Raw genomic sequence first — 24,601 nt, 5'->3', positions numbered from 1 at the left:
AAACTGCTCCCCAGTGAACCCACCCACGATACCCCCTGATGCGAAGAAAACATTACGGAAAAAGTGCACTGCATGGACACGCGTGTGTGCACACACATGCGCTGTCTAGGAATAAAATCAGGATATCTGGGTCAGCCACATGCAAAAAAGCCAAGCTGCTCCCAGGTCCCACAGGCTGAGCTGTGCTGATTATTGTCAAACACCAGTCGGTGTCTGCTTTGTTGGACACAGAAAGGAAACCCTGACACCCAAGCACCGGCCCACACCCGTACAACTGGTCATCTCGCCTGGTTAGAGCCCTCGGCTACTAAGGCCAGAGATACAGGCTTCAGCTCTCCCAAAGGGGCCAATTAGTATCATGGCGTATCTTGGCCACCAACTGCCCCCCCTCACCACAGACTCCTGATGGTCTCCAGGCGGCTGTGGGGGGACACAGGCCTCGGCAGGCATAGACGGCGACCAGGTCACACCACTCACACGGTCTCATCCGGGCAGGGGCTGCCCAGCCACCTTCTCCTGCCACTGTCTGGCTTCACATAGTGCTTCCATAATGAAGAGGGGGATTTTTCCTCCCAGAGATGGCTGCTCTGGATTCCTGGTCTCTGCCTGTTTTCTCTTCCCCGGAATCGGTACCTCCCTCCCTGGCCCACCACAGTCGATGCTTGAATTCAGCAGCAAAGGTATATCCCCTACACTCACGGGCATGCTCTCCCGTTCTCTCCCACCCTCCCCCTTGTTTGCTCTCCTCCAACTCACTCTAACTCAAACTTGGGAGGGATTTAGTCAGAGAGGCTGGGGAGCCTTTCTACTTCCTCTCCCCCTCAGTACGAGCTCTTCCTGAGACCAGCGCTCTCTCCATCCCATGGCTCCTGACCTCCTGGGGGCCTCTGGGTGGGAGCGTTTGCTTGGCTTGCGTCCCGGAGAACATTTCAAAGCTGGAATCCGAGAGCCCTGCTGTAGCTCTGATCCCTGTCTCTTGCACTCATCCAGTTCAATCTTGCCGGTGACTGAACAGAGAGAGAAATCCCTCTTGCACTCTTCTGTTTGCTCTCGTTAGGAAAATCAAACAGCAGGCAAGCTGAGGGAACATCACACACCTAGGACTTGGGAGGCTGAGCCAGATCCGAGCCAGGCCTGGAGCCAGTAGAAAAGCAATGTGTGCCTGGAGGAGAATGTAAGATCCCATCTTATTCAGGAATGTGTCTTGAAAGGCATCTGGCAATTTCTTCAGGCTCAGTGAAGGGGGGGAGCAAGAGGACCTTCTCCATCAAGGGCCCCCAGGAAATGTGGTGACCAAAACACAATCAACTTGGCGTCATCTTCCGAGGGTTTTTGGTTTGTTTGGTTTTTTTTTTAAATCCTTGGCCAGCGTGTGCCACACCAGCACACTTTGAGTCCTAAACCTCAAGCTCCTTAACTTTCTCTGGGCCTCATCACTAAAATGATAAAGTTTGATTAGATGAACTCAAATGTCACCTCCATCTATAAAATTCCACGATGAGATTAATAAGTTAAAGATGAATGCTTTTATGGATGGTTGTAAATTCTGTTCCGTCTACACATGGGCTGAGAGTACATCACATAATTTACGTCTGAGTGTACTTTACTGGAAACTGAAGTTCAGAAAGGAAGGAGAACAACGAATAGCTTTTCCTAGCCTACTGGGTACACTGCAACATGGGCACAGAACCCATCCTTCATGCCAGCATTCTACACCAACCAGAAAACTGGTACGAACATACTTCTTACCCCGATAAATCAGCAAAGCTTTATCCAGTGACGCTGAATTTGGTAGAGGTTATTCCCAGCTTCATGAAAAATCAATCACAGAGGAAAGGTGCAATTGGAAGCCCATTTGGCATAGAAATACTCTGCAACAGCAGAGCTAGTAGTAATGCAATAATTAATATGAATACATAATTAATGTGGGTGATATTAAAATGAAAATGGGTAGGATTTCTTTTACATGGTCTTGGAAGTTGGTGACATGCATTCAGGGAGTGCCAACTCATTTGAATATTTGCCTAATTAGGAAGGTAAATCTACTGCTGCTGCTGCCAGCAGTCACACTGTGCATTTCAAAGCCAAATAGAAATGCCTTTTGTATCAGCCACTGCTTTGGATTCTTCACCTCCCACGTCTGTCCCTCCCGTAGGGAAGGAGACAGACAAAGCAGGAGTGACCGAACTGTCTCTCTTCTTGGTCTGTCCCCCACTCTCTCACCCCAGTGCTTGGCTCGGCCACCCAGAATAGTGTGCAGATGGCAGAGAACTTGGGGTGGGGCCCACAGGGTATAAGAGGATACAAAGGAAAAGGGGGTTTCATTAACTCAAGTGTGGGGAAATATGATGGTCATGCAAACCCCTAGACCAAGTCTTATATCTAGTGGATGTGGTCACATGTGATCCTGCGGGAAAAGTTTCAGAGCCATCCTAGACGAATGGAAGTCCTGAGGTCCCTTAGCTTCACCCCAACTTCAGTGTCTCCTCCCATCGTAAAGCCTTGTACATTCCCCATTCTGGCCACACGGGACTCCCCGCCTCTGCCCAGACATCTTGCAGTCTCCTGGTCTCAGACGCTCAGCTCGAGCTGCTACGTTGGTCCAGAAAGCCTGTTTCCTACATCCACCTGGGAAGCCCTAGCCATTCCTCAAGGTCCTATTTGAATCCTACCTCCCATAAAGCTTACTGGATCATCCCAACCTCAGTCTAATGATCTCCTCTTCTCCCATTTTTTATGCCATCTGATTTTCCCAGTGTGTCCTTTATGGAAGTAATTTAGGCATAACTACAGACACCATAAATTGTCATGGAGGATGCAGGCGGCATCTTTTTCATATTTCAACCCCAACAACGCATGTCGCAGGCTTCAGAGAGAACTACAGGTCAGGAAGAGGCAAGCTGTCAAAATGGAGCAGTGCCTGCCCCCTTGGTGCCATCTGGACTGGACATTTTTTTTGGACCAGTGCTCCTCAGGAGACAAACATGCTATGCCCTGGGGCAGGAGTTTTCCATCTTTAACTAGCACAGAGGAATAATCTTCAGAGTTTGTTAAAATACAGAGTCCTGGACTCTGCTTATGATTCTACTGCAGTAGTCTGAACTACAGGGCAAGAGTTTGGTTAGTTGCTTGGTTGGTTGGTTGGTTGGTTTTTGCACGGCCGCTCCAGTGATTCTGGGGCCAGCGGTCCTGGGATCACAATTTGGAAATTCTGCTCTGCAGAAATATCTCATGTGATAGATGCACGACCAAGTCAAAAATAGGTGCTGCCGATGTTTCAAAAGGAAGTACTTTTTGGTGGAGAACTCACAGGGATACAGGTAACTCCCAATACCCTTTTGAGGAGCAAAAGGCAGAAGTCAAAGTGCTGTAGGCTTGCCAAACGCTGAACCCCCCGGAAGAATCTGTGTGACAACAGGCTCAGACCCTTTCCCAACAGAACACGTACCCTGGGGGGACACTCCCAAGTTAAGCTCTCAACGCCGATCTGTGCTCAGACACCGGGGAGGCCCCGAGAAGGACCAGTCTGAAGTGCAAGAAGAGCCATGGGGGACCAGCCCCTGGAGAAAAGTTTCCACGGTTAATATGGAAAAGAGAGAAACTTCTTCCTCACAACAGAGCTTGTCCAGCTGAGAGCAATGTCATTTCTACCCTCTACAATCCTAGTACGCGCCGTCATGCTTCAGGCTAAGCCCGCACCCAACAACTTCAATCTCATGCTTCTCAGCTCCTTTTAATTAAACACTCTTCACACCTGGGGTGCCTGGGTGGTTTAGCCGGTTAAATGCCCGACTCTTGATTTCAGCTCAGGTCATGATCCCTTTTGTACACACTGCAAAATATAGATAAATTTCAAAACTTCTCGGCAGCTCTTCTGTTCTTTTCTTGAGCTCAGTAATAGAGCTGGGGGTCAGGATAGCCAAAATCACTGCAAAGAAGCCAGAAACTTGAAAAGGCATTGTCCATTCATTCATTCCACAAATAGGCACCGAGTACCTTGCCTTTTCTGTATGTGCCTGCTCTGTTCTAGGCTCTGAAGATACTAGACACAAACAAGACAATGTGTCATTCATTCCTCTCGAGTTTCCCGAAGTATCAACCAACCCCAAGAGCCATAAAAATCCCAAATGCTCCTGAACCCACATAAGCTACATTCAGCTTCATTTTCTGAACATCCATTAGGATTTTTTGCATCTGACTGTCAACCGCTTTAGTCCTGAGAAAGGAACCTAAAAGAGGAAGCAAAGGATTAAATGGGGAGGGGAGTGGGGGTGACTAGAAGGGGAGCACTTAGCCCAGCGGCACACGCACCAAAGATGAATTAATGTGGACAGGAAAGAGTAAGGTAACAGGAAGGTAAAGACAAAGAAAATGAAGAGAGAACTTGAAAAATGAGCACAAATGGCTAATCACCATTCAACCCTTCTCATAATTATAGAAATGACATTTTCAAACACGAGTAACTATTTTTCAACAAATTAGAATATACTTGAATAAAAAAAGAATTTCCAATAGAGGTAAAATTGGGTTAAGGCAAAACCAGCTGGAATTTTCTGGGAAGAATTTGGCATTCTATATCAAGAACTTTAAAAAAATGCACGTGTCTTTTGAGCCAATAATCCCTGTTTTAGGAATTTATCCTAAACAAGTTATCAAAAATATTGTCAAAGATTTATGCACAAGGATGATCAGTACAATGTTATTCTAACAGCCTTAAACTAGCACAACATAAACATTAAACTGTAGAAAAAAGGTTATGTAAATTATGCATGTGTGTATGGTAGATTATTATGATGCCATTAAAATTGGGTTTATGAAGAGTTTTGATGACACAGGGAAATGTCTATAATTATAAATCAAACTTGGGATATAAAATTACGTATAAAATATTATTTACACCATGGAAAGAAATGCTAAAGGATATGTGACCCATCAGTAATTTGCCTCTTGGTGGTCAAATTTTAGATCTTGCTTTCCTACTCTCATAAGACTTTTCTGTCAGATTTTTGTTATGTTTTATTTTGATAATCAGAAGAAATTAAATAAGCCAATGACAGAAAGAAATAAAATAGAAGGAGGGTAAATGTTCTTCTAATGAGGAAGAAAAACGGGCTGGGATCGGGGAGAGTGGTTACAGGGCACTATTACGACAGAGACTTAAAGGGTTCAGATGATGGGCAAATGCTTGCTGTCCAGTATAGCCCCTGGGGACAACGTCTGTTTCAGATTTCCTCCCTCCTTTCAAGATTAATCAGCATTTACATTAGGTTTCAATCTCTCTGACAATTCTTAAACAAACTTGACCTGACCCTATGACATTTTAAAAATTTCACTTGGTTTCCATCATTTTCAACCTCCAAGTCGAATCCTAGCTGTTCCTATAAATGTCATACACTGAACTAGGAAAAAAAAATGTTACAAAAGAACTATGGCATTTTTCAAAATTATTTTTAAAAAATCCTCTGTGGGGTGCCTGGGTGGCTCAGTGGGTTAAGCCCCTGCCTTCAGCTCAGGTCATGATCTCGGGGTCCTGAGATTGAGCCCCACACCAGGCTCTCTGCTCAGCAGGGAGCCTGCTTCCCCCTCTCTCTGCCTGCCTCTCTGCCTGCTTGTGATCTCTCTCTGTCAAATAAATAAATACAATCTTTAAAAAAAAATCCTTTGGAGTAGAATCAAGATCCCCCTGCCAACAAAACAAAACAAAACAAAAACAAAAAGAACAAAAACATAGTACTGATTGTTAGCAATTGGCTCTAGATTCTTTCTCTGGAGATTCCATCTCACTGAAGGAGATGAATTAGATAGTCCTGGAAAGCTTCTAAAAGAGTACCCTGTCTGTTCAGCACTTACCTTGTGCACAGTAAACTATAAATACTTAATGATGAGGCCAACGATAATGACTCAGTTGATCAATAGTGAGCATGGAGACAGCATTCCATTTCCATGCACCACCAGGATTGCTGCCAGGGGAATGGAAGAAAGCCACCACACTTGGAGGAGACACCTGGCTACTTTTCACCCATGTTCTTCCTTCATCCATTGACCATTTCCCACTAGTGGCAGCTCAGTTTCCGCAGAGTGAGAGCTGAGGTTGTTACAACACAATGTTGGAGTTTCTGGCAGCCCATATGAAGGGTGCCAGCCACTTCCTCACCAGTGTCCCTTGGCCATGCAATTTTAATGAGCCCAACCTCAAGAGAGGACAAAGGAGCCCATGATCATGTTGAATTATTCACGCCTCTAACTGGGTAAGGCAGAAGACCCCTACTTTCTGAGAGTAAGTAATAGTTACTCATTGATTCCACCCCCCTACAATCCTAGGGTGAGAATCCAGTCTAAAATTAAAAAAAATACAAGAAAATCTAACCATCTTCTTAAATCTGAGTTCATGAGTGACTAGTGAATTGTGTTGCAGTTGATTATTCCATTCTCAAGAATAACTTTTAAGGATTTGGTACTTTTAAATTTATTTAAATATTTTATATATGTATATATTATATGTATATGTATTATATGTATATGTATATAATATGTACATATATTATATACATATATATACACACACACATATGACGACTCATTTTTACAGCTTAATGATCATGATCAAAGGGGTCTTGTTTAATAACACAAATAGTTAGTCTTGAGACTTCAAGGTCAAAGAGATATAGAACTCATACATTTACCAGATGCCAAAGTTCAATTATCTTTTGAACCTAAGTTGAATTATCATTTGAATGTAATGAATATACCTTATATTTCTATGTAAGGAAAGAGAAATATAAGCTCAACAAAATAGAGTTAATTCTTCCCTATGCTTCCAAGAAAGCTCATTTTCCCATTTTCCATGCCCCTGGTTAGTGCAGATAAATGTTATTCTTGGGGATTAAGACAGTTCCCATCCAAGGGGAGTAAGAAACCTGCTTGTTCAGACCTTGTCCACACACCTCAGAACCTCACTCCTCCCCCAAGCATCCCACTCAGCAGGGAACTCCACCTCCTTGTGTGATCAAGCCCCAGATCTACTGGGAAGAACCTATCCATGCCAGGAGATCCCAGGCCTGGCCTCTCAAAGAGAGCCCCTCGGGGTCCAGACACCACCCATTTCCATCCATCACATACGTGCTGATGGATGAATTTGCTAAGGCATCCTCAAGTCCCACTGCTCACACCATGTGCCTTTCCCATGAGTGACCTCTGTCACCTCTGTAAGCCTCGGCGTCCTCCTCTGTAAGACAAATGTCCAAATAGTACGCTCCTCACAGGACAGTTGGGGTTTAAGTAAAATAATGCATCTCAGGGCCATGGTAAGCACTCAGTAGTGGTAGTAATTACATAAGAGCGTTAAGTTCCATAAGGATAAGAAACAGCCATTCCTGGGCGCCTGGGTTGCTCAGTGGGTTAAAGCCTCTGCCTTCGGCTCAGGTCATGATCCCAGAGTCTGAGGATCGAGCCCCGCATCGGGCTCTCTGCTCAGCAGGGAGCCTGCTTTCCTTCCTCTCTCTCTGCCTGCCTCTCTGCCTACTTGTGATCTGTCCGTCAAATAAATAAAAAAACAAACAAACAAAAAAACAACAAAAAAAACCCAGCCATTCCTTTCATCTGGTGCCCCAAACAGTTCCTGTAAATGGTAAGGACTCATGTTTAATGAATAAAGTATTTTAGGGCCATTTCAAGTGCCCCTATTCCTGACCCACTGTGCTGGGCTGAAACAGCCTTTTCCTCCTCTCTGCACACTGCTGGTGGCACTTTGTGTGCCGGTGTCCCATAGGCCCAGCCCCCACCATTCTGAGTTGCTGTTGCTGCTCTAGACTCTCCAGTAGACTGCAGGCCCCTCCAGGCCCTTCCAGGCCCCTCCAGGTCCCTCCGTCACTGCCCAGCTGTGCATAGCCAGGCCCTCAGGAAACCCTGGGCAGGAAGGTCCTGCCAGGTCATTCCAGGAACAACCACAGATGGCGCTTCGTGAACCAGAGCGCAAAGCTCTGACCAAGAACTGCAAATGCTTAGGATCCCAGGCCTTCTGCAACTTAACAGGGAACAGAGGCGGTATTTTTTAACTGCACATTTCTGTTAGCTCTGCCACGCTACACAGGAACTGGATTTCAAACCAGAAACCAGAGGTCCCTACTCTTCTTGATATGAAGTGACGTTTACTTCCAGGAAATGAAAAGATCCCTTCGGGTAGGAGCAGCTGGGCATGTGGGATGGGGGAGGGCAGCGGCACGCAGAGCTAGCCTGACAGAGGGACGGAACCGGACGGGGGCAACACAGGATGGGGTGCTGGTTTGAAGTCACCATTTCTCCCCAACTGAGGACTGGAACGAACACTCCCTTCCTTCTGCTCTATCCGCACAGTAAGTTGCCCAGCGCTCTGGAAAGGTAGCTTTTGTGTAGCTCCTCTTCGTGGTTTCCCCGGCAACTGTGCAGCATCTAGAAGCTCCAGGAGTGAAGCGGAGGCATGGGGTGGCGTGTGGAATACAAACGCTGATGTCATCCCGGGTGCTGTCCTCTCCACACCCTCGTTCAGGAGTCTCTCGGCCTCAAAAGGTCACACACACACACACACACACACACACACACACACACCTCTGACTGCTCATTTCTAATTTGGTGCTAGGTGCCCAAGCAAGGAGCCTCAGGGAAATCTTACATAATTAGTCTCATTTTATCAATGTGAACGGAAAAGAGGACTGAGACCAAATGATACCTAACGTCAAAGATGCTTGCAGTCTCACGGCTGGATTTCTGGATTTCAGATAAGCCTACGCAGGGCGCATCATGGGGCGTTCATTAATTTTGTATCAGCGGCTGGTTTGGGACTGAGAACCAGGGACCTAGAAGGAGCCGGTGTTTTCACCCCATGGACAATGTCTGGTTTGGGGACCCAGCATGAGATGCAGAAAGAAGGGAGGCAGGGAGACCATTCAGAGGCAAACTGCCCAGAAAGTAAAAGATAGTCTCCAGCTTGGAAAGGAGTTCTGTTCTCAAGTCTCATTTGTAAGTCAGTTATTTAGAATTCAGAACCTATTTCCAGAGAAGTCATGTCTGTTATAAATGATTGGGTTTCGAGGCTCGTCCACAAAAACCTATTTAACTCATAATGTAGATAAAATACTATACATCTGCAATAAAAAGCAATAGAAAAAAAGACCTGTTGTGATACCAGTAATTAAATGGAAAAAAAAAAACCCAGAAGTGGAAAATAAATAGCTTTCTTTCATTTCTTTTGACTAGTTGAGCTCTTGCATGGAGGGGGGCTAGCCTGGCGACTCATGGGGAGGATTCTTCTCTTGCTTTGGACAATGGGGGCGGGGTAGGAGAGGAGGACGACGAAGTAGGACTGTCCCATAGGACAATGAAAATTAGAAAGCCTAGGACCTAGGAAAACGGGCAGAGAGAACAAAAGAGTCTGTGAGTAGGTCTGTCTGGTAAGGCATAGGGAAGGGATCGTCAGGGAGAGGAAAGGGCATGACTCCTGCAACCATCAAGGCCTGGGCTCCAGCTGCACCTCTGTCTCTTACAGGCTCGCGCTCTGAGCCAGGGGCTCCATCGGAGTCTCAGTCCTCTTACCACCAACCTCAAGCAATCACTCCATCCAATGTCCGCATGGTGGACACTGCACACACCACCCAGGACCCCATCAAGGAAGGATTTGTTGCCCTGGTTCTGGGAGGGCTGTTGGCCTTTCAGGGGTCAGCCCCTTCTGGGGATTACTCAGACACAGAGCACGGAGGCCCAAAGCTGTCCCTACTCTGGTGAGCCCACATCCAAGAAGTAATGTTACCAGGTAGGAGGCTGAGGCCCAGCCATCTGACCCCATTCCAGAAACTCTAAAGGGTCACTTGTGGGACCAGAGCCTTCTGCAAGGGACGGGGTGGGGGGGGGTGTCACTGGGCCTGTATTATAGCCGGACTTCTCCCTCTGTCTCATCCTGCTCTTCCCTTCCTTACTGCTGAACTGGGTCCTTAGGGCACTGCTTAATAAACATCCTCCGGCAAAACTCCACCTCAGAATCTTTCCAGGGAACCTGACCTGCAACAACCTGGCCCAGATTTGGCACAGGTCATGATGAGACACTTCTCCTGCCACCTCACCTCACCTGCCCAGGGCACAGATCAGCAGAAAAGCCTAAGAACACCCCAGTTAGCTCTGGGAGTGGGGCTTCTCGGAGCCCAAGGGCAGCATGGCAATTCAGGATCTGGGCGACTCAAGGGAATGTGTGTTTCCAGCCCCCGAAAGATGGCCGGTGCACTCAAAACACCTGTAAGGTTGTGATTTAATGTCTGGATGTTCATAACCAACAGCTTATAATTTGGAAGTGGAATCTATTTAAGAAATTTGAGGATTGTTCGGAACTACACTGTCTGATATGGTAGCTGCTCGGCCATGTGTGATCATTTAAATTTAAGTTAAATTAGACATTCAATTGCTTAATTGCACTACTCCTATTTCAAGGGCTCCACAGTCAGATATGGCTTAAGGCTAGCATATTGGGAAATGCAGATTTATAGATCATCTCCATCATGCCAGGAAGTTCATCTGGATGGCCCTCGTTGGGATGTTGAATTACAAAGAATCCAAGAATGTTTTAATTGTAGTCAATACCAAGCTTCCATGGAAGACTCCCAAGATAGATATGCATAGAGAGTGAAGCAAGACAAGTAACACATTATTTTTGGCTCAGGTTTAGCTCCACCTCCCACCTTCTACACATAAAATTACAGTTTTATATGAGCAAGGCTGAACTCCATGGAGAACTACTTTAGGTAAGCCTGAGTTACCCAGAACCAGGCCAACCTCTTGACCTTCTATGACCTCCAAGTCCAAACCAAAGTCAGCTACCAGCAAAAGACCAAAAAATAGCAGAGAACATCAGCCCCAAAGTCAAACTAGTGCAGGGGTCAGCTCCCACAATGATCTCAGAGGACCAAACATTTTAGCTCAGCCTGGTAACTCCATCACTAACTCACGATGGCCAAAAAAATAAAAAGTACTTAAACCTGATCAGTTTATGCAGCCTTTCTTCTTAGTCATGAACAGAAATGTGGTCTTTGTCCTAGCAGCCAACACTGACGATCACTAAATATGACTTGATGGGCAACGCCAGAGTCTTGGACTCAGCAATGCTTCACCGTCTCTCCGGCAACCCTACATATTCTGCCTTACCTTCACTCTGGATTTGGTTCTTGCCTTCTGTCCACTCCATGAACCTGGCATTTCAGATCCTCACTGCTTCCCTAGAACCCCTGCTATCAGGACTCAAGTTTCATCTTTCTCCCCATGGTCACGGCTACAGAATAGTCCCACCACGCTCAAGCTCAGCCCTACTTCCCAAGGAGACTCAGGTCAGACAGAGCTGTAGCCCCCCTCACACCCAACTCACAGGTTATAAGCAATCTTGAAGACCAAACTATCTCCCTGTAATTCTTGGTCCTTCTTCGTTGGTAACGCAGAATGGCAATAGCCATGACCACAGCCTACACCATCCTATAGCCCATCCTCAGCACAGAGTTGAAAATAAGGAGCATCCCTTTCCCCCAGAATAGGAATATCATGCCTCAACCCTGACTATGCCAACTATCCTCTTCCTAGACTCACCTCCTTTCCCTAAATCCCCAAACCTCTTGCAGTATTTCCACTTCAGGAAGAGAAGAGCATTTGATCACAGTACAGACTGGAAATTGCAGCCTTCCTAAAAGGCAGGCTGTGCTGCAACAGTTAAGAGAATCATTTCCATGCTCCCGTCAATGATTTCAGTACAAATGTACTCACAGCATATTTATCTTCAAAGCTCTGAAAATGTTACTTCTTAGCCACTTAGTATGTAAATCTTCTAGAGACTCCTGTTATTGTCTAAACTGTATTCTTATTGGACACAACTGGTAAATTAGAGGGCTGCTTCTGCTATTGCTATCCCACTGAGGATCCCAAACACTGATGATTTTCTGTTCTGAAATTCCTTTCACAATATGCCACACTGTTGCCATTCAGCACATAATCCTCTCAGCCACTTTCTACTCCCACACTGTGCGCACCTGATACAAGCTCCCATCACACACACACCTGTTCAGACAGCAAACCCACCACAGACCCACTAACACGTGCAGCCACATAGGAGGCAAACACCCACACAGTCTGTGCAGAGTTCAAGAGAAAAGCCCCCAGGTCCACAAAAGGTCATTTTAAATCCTCTCCCCCACATCCTATGGGGACCCCAATGCCTGGTACAACTCTGCCTCCTATAATCGAGGCACCTAATGCCTCCTGGTATTAGGTTTTGCAGACTTACTGAGTTCATGTTAATTATTTTAATTTAAACTTTTTAATAACTCTCAAGACAGGTATTACTACCTCTGTTTTACAGATGAGTGTATTGGGTTTAAAACACTGACATAGTTTGCCCAGGGTCATATAACTAGATAGTGACAGAGCTGGAACTCAATCCAGTGGCCCCAGCCTCAGTGGAGCCTGAAGCCAGTTTCCAAAATGAAGAAAAACATTGGAGACACAACAAAGAGGTTTCAGGCTAGATGTTAGGAAGATGCTAATAGTATACATAATGTAGAAAGACAGACAAAGAAAATAGCTCACCTCTTCCATGCTGTTTTATTCAATTAACAAAAAGAAATATGGAGGAAAAGTGAATTACCAAAGCTATAATAGAAAATAGACACAGACACACAGACAACAAACAATACATGAATAGGGTTAAAAGTCCTGCTTCTGTGCTCGCTTCGGCAGCACATATACTAAAAGTCCTGCTTCTGTGTGAGAGGCTGTACTAAATTCAATATTCCTTCTCCCAACCTCCATTCAAGGCCCAAATACTCTCTGTCCTCCCGAGCCTTCACTGACCACTACAGCCCCCACCAATGTCCCCTCCAACACCAAGCATTCTCAAACTCTAGAGATTCTGATTCAACAGGCCTGGGTTCGGTTCATGAATTAACAATTCTAATGAGTTTGCAGATGATGCAGAATGGCCCGTGGACCACATTTGAGTAGCACCGGTAGACTCTGATACGACCTTTACCATGAAATACAGAACTTAATTACCTTTTCTGCTAGAACACTCTGATACCCAGATGCCTCTCTCCTACCCTTCACCATAGTCCTACCATCTTCAGAAGCAGCCTCAACTCCAAAGCCTAGGACCAATCCTAGTTTGAGACCTAGCAGTTTAAGACTGCTGCTTTTACTAAAATTATCTCCCATTTTGATCAAGGCAAGATACCCCTTGACCTGTGTATCCCAGATCTTAAATGTGGGCTTTTCTCAGGCACTGCTCTCTATTCCTTATTCTAACTCCCTAATGTTCTAGATTTCCTATAGAAGTGGGGCCTGTAAGAACTGGATCATGTAGTCCTGAATCCCCACTGTATTCATACCTCCTGACCCACTGCCTTGATGCTAAGTGTCTGCTGCCCAGGCATCCATGCCTCATCCAACCCACAGTCACTGTTGCTGAGCTATGCCTGCCCGCTGGAATATTTAGTTTCTGGTTTTATTCCAGAAACCCCCCACTGTTACAGCGTGCCTGGACAGTGAGCTGTGACTGCCCAAGCTGTCAAAAAGAGGAATCACAAGTCATACAGGGCTTCCTTTTCAGCACCTAGAGCCGGGACAGTTCCCCCCAGGAGGGCAAGAAGAGGCAGATCCCAGGTCATCCCTACTTTTCCCTTGCTCCAAAAAACAAACAACAAACAAACAAACAAACAAACAAAAAACAGGCCATGCCTCTGTGAGAGGTAGTTTGGGCTTCTATTTTGCTTTTATGCCCTCTATAAGGAATTCTTGCTGACATAAGTGAGGAGTTCGGGACCCATGATGTGTGCACGTCAGTAGCATTAGCCTACGTTCTGGGTAGTCAATAAACATTAAGCAACAAGCAGTCTGATCCCTTGCCAGGTTGGCACCTGGAAATAGATCATCCAATTTGGAAAGCAGAATACCTTTTAATATCCCCTCCAGCACCTAATACAGGGCTTCTCCATGAATATTGAATGAATAAATGAACAAATGGGCGAGGGAAGTTGGTGGGGTTGTGCCCAGCTCTCCTTTGTGGCGTCTGATTCACAAGGCTCAGCAGAAGGAGGCAGGTTCCAATGTACAGAAGCTGTGAGAATGTTCCTAGACCAGATTCCCAGCTAATGTCCCACACAAACTTGGACTCACACATTCGTGAGTTGTGTTTGACAACCGCAGTGACACTGACACGGGGATTCTCAGATTTGCTTCAGTACAGGGATCTTTAACAGAAAGCACTGTATCCTCCAACCCAACTTTTACCCCAGGCTTCCTTCCTTCCCACTCCTGAGGCCATCTCAGAAATAAACCCCCATCCTGTCCACTCCATTCCTGTCGCCGACCCCCAGTCAGGCCAGCCACCGCAGTAGGTGGGAGTGAGAGCATCTGCACTACGATTTTAGGGAACTCCGCACTACCTTTAATCACCGCACCGTCATCCCTTTGGGTTAGGTCTATTGAAAGTTAAAAATACTATGTGGGGGGGGGGGTAATCCAAGAAGATAGGAGCACCTTTGCACAAACAAGTTCATTGAATTTTTTTTTTAAAGATTTATTTATTTATTTGACAGACAGAAATCACAAGGAGGCAGAGAGGCAGGCAGAGAGAGAGGAGGAAGCAGGCTCCCCACTGAGCAGAGAGCCCGATGTGGGGCTCGATCCCAGGACCCTGGGATCATGACCCGAGCCGAAGGCAGAGGCTTTAACCACTGAGCCACCCAGGTGCCCCTGAAGTTAGTTTTTTAACCTATATAATTATCTTGCTAGTTTAAAACTTCCCATCTTACTAGACAGAAATTAAAACTCCAGGCGATTGGCCATACATCCCACAATGGTTCCCAGGCCTTTCCTTGGGCTCTCATAGGGTCTTTTTTTTTTTTTTTCCAATTTATTTATTTTCAGAAAAACAGTATTCATTATTTTTTCACCACACCTAGTGCTCCATGCAATGGACGGGACTGGAAGAGATTATGCTGAGTGAAATAAGTCGAGCAGAGAGAGTCAATTATCATATGGTTTCACTTATTTGTGGAGCATAACCAATAGCATGGAGGACAAGGGGCGTTAGAGAGGAGTAGGGAATTTGGGTAAATTGGAAGGGGAGGTGAACCATGAGAGACTATGGACTCTGAAAGTTCATTGAATTTTTGACAGGCAGGGGAAGCTGTGAGGAGGAGGAGTGTCCCGGCAGGAGTTACCGCGGCAAGGGCAGATGGAGGTGCAGTGGCACGTGAAGGGGGCTGTGCTCCCTGCCTGGCTTGCTGCAGAAAAAAACCAGAAGCTCTGGGAGGACAGGCACAGAGCAGCTCATGGGGATCCTCAAAAGTTTACAACATTCCCTGCAAGGGCTAGGTGGGGCTGAGGGACAAAGACGGTTTGCAAAAACCAAAGACTTCAGGATACCAACTGACATATGGTGATGTCCTGATGATTGAGTTTCTGTGCGACCAAGCTTTCACAGTGCTGGGGATGGCTTCTTGCTAGGCCTGACCCCCACGGAGGCCAGTCTTGCAAGCAAGAGGCAGCTCACAACAGACTGCTCGCAGTAAGAGCCTCACGCAGGCTGGGCTCTGATGCCGATGCAGGGGAAGGAAAATGGCTGACACTGCAGGGGACCCAAGCTTCTAATGTCTGGGATGTTTACTTCATTAAGCTGTTTTACATAACAGTAGCCAGAAACAGAAAGGAAAAAAATAGCTGGAGGAAGTCCGCTGGAGTTTGGACCTGGATTCTGAGTCTCTGATTTCTCTGAGGCCAAGGTGGAACCTCTGGTAAACCACTTTGTCTGCAAAGGAGACTACTCTGTCTGCAAAGGAGCTGGAACTACTGTGCTGGGCTCCTAGGAGGAAACCTCGAGGGGCATTACAGTGGATATGAGCAAAGAGGTAGTCATCACTATGGTAGTTACTGTTATTTTATTTTCATCCCAAGCCCCTTGGTCTACCACATTCATCTTGTCCTGACTAGGGATGGCTGGGGAAGGAGGGACCAGAAATCCAGGCAACTCCTGAGCTTGGAGCCCAGAGGTCTTAATGGGAAGAAAGTCCAGAGCGTAGATGAACAGGCTGGTCCAGGAGCTGCCAGGACAGTTCACAAGGAAAAGGAAAAGAAAAGTGCCATCAGGCAAGGAGCAAACATAAATCCAAGTCCAAAAGGCCAAAGCCAGGGGGAAAGAGCAGGAAGTAGCCTCGGGAGCAAGAGGTAGGCATGACCTGGCGGTGGCTAGAGAGAATGAGACAGCAGCCCCAGGGAGACTAGGGTCCAGGGGCAGGATGCACTAATTATGGAAAGAGGAGAGGGTGTGGAAGAGGCCAGAAGAGAGGGAGACCAGGTAGGGCTTGGCCAAGCAGAGTACAGTAAGTGTTCTGCGCTGAAATGTACAGCAGAGCAGCAGGACAGACCAAGCTTCTCACCACACGCCAACCTGGGTGGGGGCTGGCCCCCAAAACTGAGCTAGCCTACAGGCCCCCCACCATGGGCACCCTCCAGCTTTGGGGTCAGGGAGCCAGGTGTGTCATCCGAGGGTCTACATTAGACAAGAAACTTCCAGATTTTCATTTCTTCTCCCTCTTTCAGCACACTCACTGAAACGCCCTTGCTTCTTCAGGGCCTCAGGCTCCATCTCGGTCTGTCTGTCTCCCTCCCCTACACCCCTGCCCTCCTCTCCTCTCCTCCCTCTTTAAGGACCCATCTTACTTCTTGGACCCCACTTCCCAGAGCTACTGTGTGAGTGTGTTGTTGGAAGAGCGCCCTCAGGAGGATGGGGGAGCAGGGATGGTGACGTCCGGGATGGCGATCATTCCTCCTCTCTCCCTCCCTGGCCAGCTGGAAATGTCCCCTGTAACCATCCGATCTAATTAACTAAAGTTTCAGTCTTGACAGAAGGAGGCTTTAAAAAAAATAAATAAACAACGCTAGCTTTCTTGGCCCTCAGCCTCCTGAGAGATAAGGCAGAGGCTCTGACTACAGGGAAGTGGAGTCCCAGCTCCCTGACTCCTGCTGCCAGGGGCAATCAGCTGCGAGCGGAAACCTCCATCCTGAAAACACCATGTGGAATGGAAAACCGTAACTGCACAAAAATGGTGACTCGGGAGTGCTAGGGCTCAGACCCCAGGGGAAACTCGACAGCAGCAAAGCAGAGATCGGAGGTACGTACCCTTCTCGTACCTTCCACCAGGTGCCTGCCCTGTGGCCCCCAGGCAGGCTCCCCGGGACCACCTAGTACAACACCACTCGTGCCAGCTCCTTCTTGCAGAAGCCCTGATCTCTCAGACATCTTCCCAGACCCAGCTTTCTCGCCCTCTGGGCTCCCCAGGCCCTGGCACAGGCCACCAGGCTCCCTGCCCACCCACCTCCCCTTGCCCAACCAATAGCCACATGCAGGCCCCCTGCTTCGCCGAAAGGGCATCACCAAAGGGACTCCCGTGGCACATGGAGCAAAGGCAGAGCCACTGGGGATGGCCTCAAGGGCCCTTAGAGGTGGCAGGAGGACACAGAATTCTCCCAACAAGGGCTGCAAACTCGGGCAGAGCTGCAGAGCATGAGAAGCCTGTGGGGTCACTGTTTTCTCGAGACAAGAGGAAGTGGCAGTGTTTCAGGGGCCGCCGCAGCGCCAGCCTGCTTCCCCGGCCGCTCATCTGATTTGTCATAACCGAAACAGCACGCCAGGCAGCCCATCCAGAGAGCAGCACTGGCCAAGCGCGTCTCCCGTCGCCACCGTCCCACCCTCACGGGCCCCACGCTGGAGGGGGCAGGACGCTCTGAGTCAGACCACGGAGTCTGGACAAACGCCACTCGGGGTCACTGGAACTAAACGGGAGGCAGTGGACGGAGAGGGCGGCAAAGGGATTGCCCCAGACAGAGAGTCATGCCTGGGGGGGAACGAGGGCACAACTCCAACTCTGGAAGGGTTCTGCCTCCTCCCAGGGCGCTCCGACCCGGGTGGGAAGACAACAAGCAGAGAGTGCTTGACCAGCCATGGCCATCCAGCCCAAGCAAACCTCGCCAACACGTCACTCAGACGAGCCAGCATTCATACCTCAGAGACCGCCCCCACACCCCCACACCCCCCCACACACACATGCACACACTTACACTTCTGGCTCACTGGCCTTTATTCCCCAGGGTGGTTATTATCTCTTTACACTTGGATTTATAAGCCCAGTGACCTACAAATAATTTTATTCCTTCACTACTCTTCACTTGACCATAAAGTGGATGAGCTCTCGGCCAAACAGTGAAGCCTCCCACTGGTGGTGGATACTGTTGAGAAACCACAGCACAGTTTTAAACCAAACTGTGCTTTTCCTATTAGAAAAAAATGTATATGTATTTCCCCACATCAAGGGGTGATGACCACATGAAGAACGTTTAACCTCAGTTTAAGCAAAGTCTGAAATATTTTCCAAATTGTTTCAGAAAAAATACTGATTTCTTGCCTTTGGTAAATATGATCTATTGAGGAAAAATGACAGAATGTAGAATATTATGATCAAATTCCAAAATGATAACCAGCCTGGGATTAAATGGGTTTATTTGATCTCATTGATGGTATTACAGAGTACAGAACTCTCAAATATGAAATCAGAGTCCAATTTTTTTTTAATTTCCAAAGGTTGGTTGTAGGGGTTTGCTAGTCTTTGTAGTTTCTACTTTATTTCAAAGGGGGCTCATGAGCCCCCTTCCCACCTATCAATATCAATTGATATTGATATCAATCAATATCTGACCTTTGAAAATTAAAATTGACATTTATTATCCTTTCCCATGACGCCAGCATTGACAATTACACTTAGCACCAACGTCAGATGGGACAGATGGTCACCTGCCCTCCGGCTGAGAATAGCTATCACTGATATCAGGAATGGCAAACGTTCTCTGCCTGCTTAATAGCCCATTAGGCCACTCTGTGAAACAGGCAGACAAATCCCTCCAAAAAGCATCTGCTTCACCCACCGTGGGATGCCAAAGACTTCACGTATCAGTTGGTGAGAGCGCTTTTATCCGTTCAAAACAGGAAACTATTAGCACCCCAATTCACAGGCATAATCTGCCCACTCGAATTTGTAGAACCCAATGGTGCCGCGGTTTCAGAACAAGGACCCCAGAGACGCTGGACGCCAAGAAGATTCCACAAACCTTAGCATTGGCCGCCTCTCTCTGTCTTTGCCCACACCATGTAACATCCCAGCAATGCCACAGCAGGTAATTTAGTTGAATTCCAGGGATCCAGGGATCTACTGTGTGCAGCCCATAACATTCTACTGGGTTTCCCTGGAAATGCCTCAGAGCAATTTACACTAATTCTCCTTCTTGCTGGAAAACTCTCACAAACTACCTTAATTGCTTGAAACAATTATACTATATTGTAATCATCACACTGCCTTGTAATTATTTGCGTTGTGAATGGGTCCTTCCCCCTACCCCCCCCACCTCTACCTCCAGGTGTGAGCTCTTTCAAAGAGTTCCCTGTGGCCTCAGTGTTCACTATGTGTCTGGTACATAGAAAAACTCAGTACCTTTGGTCGAATTGAGTAAATATGAACCAAAGCCACACCGATCACTTCTTCTTAGCTTCTGTTATGACCCCATAATTTAAGTTATATTTAAGTGGTTACTTGGCAAGTCTTATCACGAACCTTGAATATCTACTGCAGGCTTCTGTTACCGTAGACCAATGTAAGTGGGAAATGAGCAGTCATTTTCGAGTATCTATGTAATTGTCTCCTTAAGTGTCTACCTCCAAAAAAAAAAAAAAATTTTTTTTTCTTTTTTTTTTTTAAAGATTTTATTTATTTATTTATTTATTTGACAGAGAGAAATCACAAGTAGATGGAGAGGCAGGCAGAGAGAGAGAGAGAGGGAAGCAGGCTCCCTGCTGAGCACAGAGCCTGATGTGGGACTCGATCCCAGGACCCTGAGATCATGACCTGAGCCGAAGGCAGCGGCTTAACCCACTGAGCCACCCAGGCGCCCCTTTTTTTCTTTTTAGTAATCCTGATTACTAGTATTTCTAAGGCAAATCTCACATTAAAGTGAAGTAAGTATGTGTAAGCCTAGCTCAATGTCTGGTGCACAGGAACACACCTGCAACGTTAGCGCTCTGTCCCCCGTCTGCTTGCTGTGTCTGGTAATGTCACAGCCTGAAGGTAACAACTTAGTTAATGCTTTCCAGCCACTGATACCAGCCCCACCACTTCGGGCCAGTGGCGGGAACAATCATCCAGACGCCTGGTCACAGTCTTTTTTTCCTGAAACCCGTGAATCGTTGCTGTTTTAATTTTACGTGCCTTGCTCCCCTCCCTCCACCTCAGGCCATGGTCGTTTGATTAAAGCCAAACTAACAAGTGGAAGATACCCACCAGCCGCCAAGCATGCAAGATGGGACTAGGCAACAATGAAGGGAAGAAAGATGTTTTTGACCTTCTTCAAAAGTGACGGATCAATTTAGCAAACCATAAAAGACCCTCCCTCGCATATCAGCATAAACTGATTTCTAGCCTTGTGAGATCACGTGGGGGGAAGGCTGCAACAGAAAAGAAATACCAAATGCAGCAGAGACAACTCAGAGCACAATGTGTCCCTGAAGAACTGTGCCACCAGAAAAGGACAGCTTCCCGGACACGGACAAGCATGGAACGGGAAAATGGAAATAGCCAACTACCTTGGCTTGCTCACCAAGTCATCCTCTTACCACAATTAGCATCTCTGAAGGTTCCCAACCAAGAAACTCCCTAAGCGCTGGAGGCAGCTATTCTGACCTCGGCTGGGCAGTCACATGCACACTGGATCCCCAAACCTCTCGTTCTTGGGGAAACACGAGATCCTACCCCTTAGCGACTCACCCAGACACAAACTCCCAACGCTCTGCAGCCTGCAACCCCCAGCGGGCCTCACCAAGTACAAAGAATGGCACGAGGGATTCACAGGTTGCCACGAGAATTCTCCAAGCAACTCGGGAGACGCACTGAAGTTAGATCCCAGGAGCTGGTTTCATTAGGTGGTGAAGTCATGCCCGGGTAACCAGGTAAGATTACCGATCATTTGTCTGTTCATGGTTTTGGGGTTGTTGGTTTTCTTTTTTCTTTTCTTTTTTTTTTTTTTTCTTTCTTTATGCTACATGTATTTGTTGCCTTGATTTATTTATTTTTTTTTTTAAGTAGGCTCTCTGTCCCAACATAGGGCTTGAACTCACAACCCCAAGATCAAGAGACACATGCTCTTCCAACGGAGCGCCCCTGTTTTTAATTTTAGGAGCAAACTCTGTAAGTCTACTGCCATCAAAGCCAGCGGAGGCATTTCTGACCCACAGGCACTGACGCTTGAAGGAACCGCTGTCGTGCTCCGAGACCATCTACAGGCCTAAGAGGCACATCCGTCCGTCCAGACCAGGCTGCCGATGGGCATCCAAACCTCTGTGACCTCTGAAGGCCACCACCAGAGAAAGAAACTCAGGTGTACTTACGAAGGGCGTGCCACTCGTCCTGACGGATGGTCTTCGTGATGTTGAAAGTGAGGTTCCTGGGGATGGTGGCTGAGGAGTAGTGGTATTTGATGTACGTGCATCGTTCAATTTCTCCTGCCGAAGAGAGACGGGAAACCGAATGTTAATGGGCAGCAACTGCATCTTGAGGCAGTTTCCGGGACCCATTTTTCTGTCCTGGGGAAAAAGACTTGTCTCCTATCGGGAGTGACAACTATAGTTTACACAAGGCATTAACTTTGACTCCAAAAAGTCATGTCTACTTTCCAGAGAGTCAACTATAAAGTCCAACACCATTGATTTAGACAGAAAAATACCTCCCTGGCATCATTCAGGGATGGAAAGAACCAGCCTCTTCTCAGCCTTCTGGGGGGAGGGAGCGTGGAAATCAAGCCCCTTAATACACTTAACATCAGGTCCAATGGGACCTTCTTTCCTGATCATTTGACTAGCGAAGCATGCATTGCTCACTTATCAAAGGACTCCTATCTCAGAACAGAGTTTCTCAAAGTGTGGTCCAAGGACCACCAGCATCCTCCAAGAACTTGCTAGAAATGTCCTTTCCTAGGCCTAATCCCAGATCTGCCAAATCAGAAACTCAGAGGTAGAGCTTGCCATTTGAATTTTAATAAGCCCTCCAGGTGATTCTTTTGTACACCAAAGTTTGAGAACTATGGCCCCCGAGAATCTAACAGAACTACCAATGTATTAATTCATAAATCCAGCATGTTTGCAAATTCCAAAAGAAAAGGCCAATTAGGAGTTCCTTCCCCGTTACTTTTGGTCTTCTGTAGGCATGTCTTTTGACGCTTGCATATCTGGGGAATATTAAAACTCAGTGTCGGGGGAGTCATTGTGAAGAATCAGGGAAGAAGTGATTTTTAAGGGTTAGGGGTTTAAAATGTGGTTTTGCACCTGAATAGATTTTGATGGTAATCCATTTTGCACCCCACTGATTTTCAATTTATAAGTGGTGACACCTGATTGAATTGTTTGACCCCTGGCTCACGGTCTGCAGAGAACCCGGCAATTGGTGAAGGGCAGTAATTTAGACAGTAGCTCTCGTGAAACGGATGCCTTATTGTAAATCCTATCTGGACAACTGCCCTACTGTGAGTTATTGCAGACACTCTTCCAGTGGGACAGACATTGTTTGGAGAGGCAAAGTTTGGAGAAAGTGCTAGACACGCTTTTCCTTTTTCACCTCCTCTTCCTCTGTCCCCTTAGCCTCTCAATGTCCTCAAGTCTTTCACATGCCCCTGGCATGCCCCCTGACCACACCCCCACCGGGTCTTCCTTCTTCCCTAACTTGCTATCTTGCTATGCCTTCTCGGAAAAGTAGTCTATCAGACCATCTCAACTCACGTTCATACTCTAAGACCATGATGCTCTGATTTCCATGACTATATCCAATAGCATCACCTCCCATTCGGTCTACAACATAATAAACTCCCTGGCCATCCCCAATACCTCCCCATCTCTAGTGGGGCCCGTCCTCCCTGACATCCAGCTGGTCACCAAGCCGGAAGCCAGCCCATCCTCTGTGCCTTCAGCCTCTAGAGTAATCGCGTGAATACAACAGCCCATCTCAGCAAAGAGCCACATTTACTAAGGACTTGCTGGCAGGAAACACTTGTCAAGGGCTTCATAAACCGATGGTTTCCTGCTCTACTCATGTCACGACACACACAGAAGAGATGTGTGCCAGGCTCCTTTGGATGAACAGATGCCGCCTCCCTATGAAGGAACCAACACCCCCAACCCACGTGTAACCCTCCATGTTCAGGACTTTTTCCAATGGCAGAAACCCCCGTGCTGGATGTAGTCTTACTTTGTCCTTCATACAACCCAATTAAGTAGGCGTTGCTATGACCATCAGCATAATAGGGTATTTCACAAAAGAGAAAAAGGGCTCAAAAAAATGAGGGGACTTTCCCGAGGAAATGGCAGCACCAGGATGAGAACCCAGAAGCGTGTGACCGGAGCTTCCCTCCACCAGGACACCCTCCACAATGCTGCTTGGACTCTATTCCAGAAAGGAAACCAAGGTCTCTCTCTCTCTTTTTTTTTGTTTTTAAGATTTATTTATTTATTTATTTGACAGACAGAGATCACAAGTAGGCAGAGAAGCAGGGAGAGAGAGAGGAAAGGGAAGCAGGCTCCCTGCTGAGCAGAGAGCCCGATGCGGGGCTTGATCCCAGGACCCTGGGATCATGACCTGAGCCAAAGGCAGACACTTAACCCACTGAGCCACCCAGGCGCCCCACCAAGGTCTCTTTTATGCACGGGATCAACTGCACACTCCTCGGGCGGGAAGTCCCAGCCAGGGGGGCTTTCCCACCCCACCCTGCATCTGCTGTATCCGAGGCCTCTGCACCTTCCCTCCCAAGAAGTGGCCAGGATGGTGGCTCCCCGGCAAAGCCTTCCTGGCAGCTTGGCCGGCGCCCAGCAACAGTGAGCAGTAGTGGTTTGACCAGGTCCCTCCGCTCCCCTCCCTGAGCTCCTGCCCTACTGCAGCAAGCACACCAATGGGCTGTGATTTATCAGTTTACACGCCTCGCTCCCCCAACTAGATTATGAGTTTCTCAAGGGCAGGGACTGGTCTTATCCATTCATCTCGCTCTGCCCGGCTCCCAGCACCGGGTGAGCACCAGTAACACGTGCTGGGAGGAAGAGAATGAATAATCTGTAAAACCACAGTGGGCGAGGCATCCAGCCACTTCTGTTCCATGCAAGGGACTGACATAATTGAGGCGAATCAGAATCTAACAAATAAAGGGAAGGGATGGTTGCAGAAACCCTTTCCTATCTGGATACAGTTAGGGAGTGAGGCTTATCTGGGCACGGCGACGTGGGGAAAAACCAGACAGAGGCACAGAACAGCCTCTCACTGCACTTTGGAAATGTAAGCCGAGGGGCAACAAGGTCCATGTTTCTGGGTTTTGTTTTAAGAAGAAAGAGGAGAGGAAAATACAAAGGGTAGAGCATTGTATCAAGAATCCGGATCGTCAGTGACCCGATCGTCGAGCAGGTCGTGCTGGACGCCGCTTCGGAGACGCCAAGCAGGATCTCCCCGGCAATGGCCAGATGGGTGGC

General features: G+C 47.3%; 1 protein-coding gene across 1 annotated transcript in view; it reads right to left on the bottom strand.

Moving 5' to 3' along the window:
* Positions 1 to 24,601, bottom strand: part of TMEM178B (transmembrane protein 178B) — a 329,044-nt gene that overhangs the window by 195,141 nt on the left and 109,302 nt on the right. The window contains exon 2 of the mRNA XM_044246725.1: positions 21,488 to 21,601. Within this exon, the coding sequence (XP_044102660.1) occupies positions 21,488 to 21,601 (114 nt within the window). The remainder of the gene's footprint in view (positions 1 to 21,487; positions 21,602 to 24,601) is intronic.

This window comes from Neovison vison, chromosome 4 (assembly GCF_020171115.1).
Source record: "Neovison vison isolate M4711 chromosome 4, ASM_NN_V1, whole genome shotgun sequence".
Taxonomy (NCBI): Eukaryota; Metazoa; Chordata; class Mammalia; order Carnivora; family Mustelidae; genus Neogale; species Neogale vison.
This window is presented reverse-complemented; position numbering and strand designations above follow the sequence as displayed.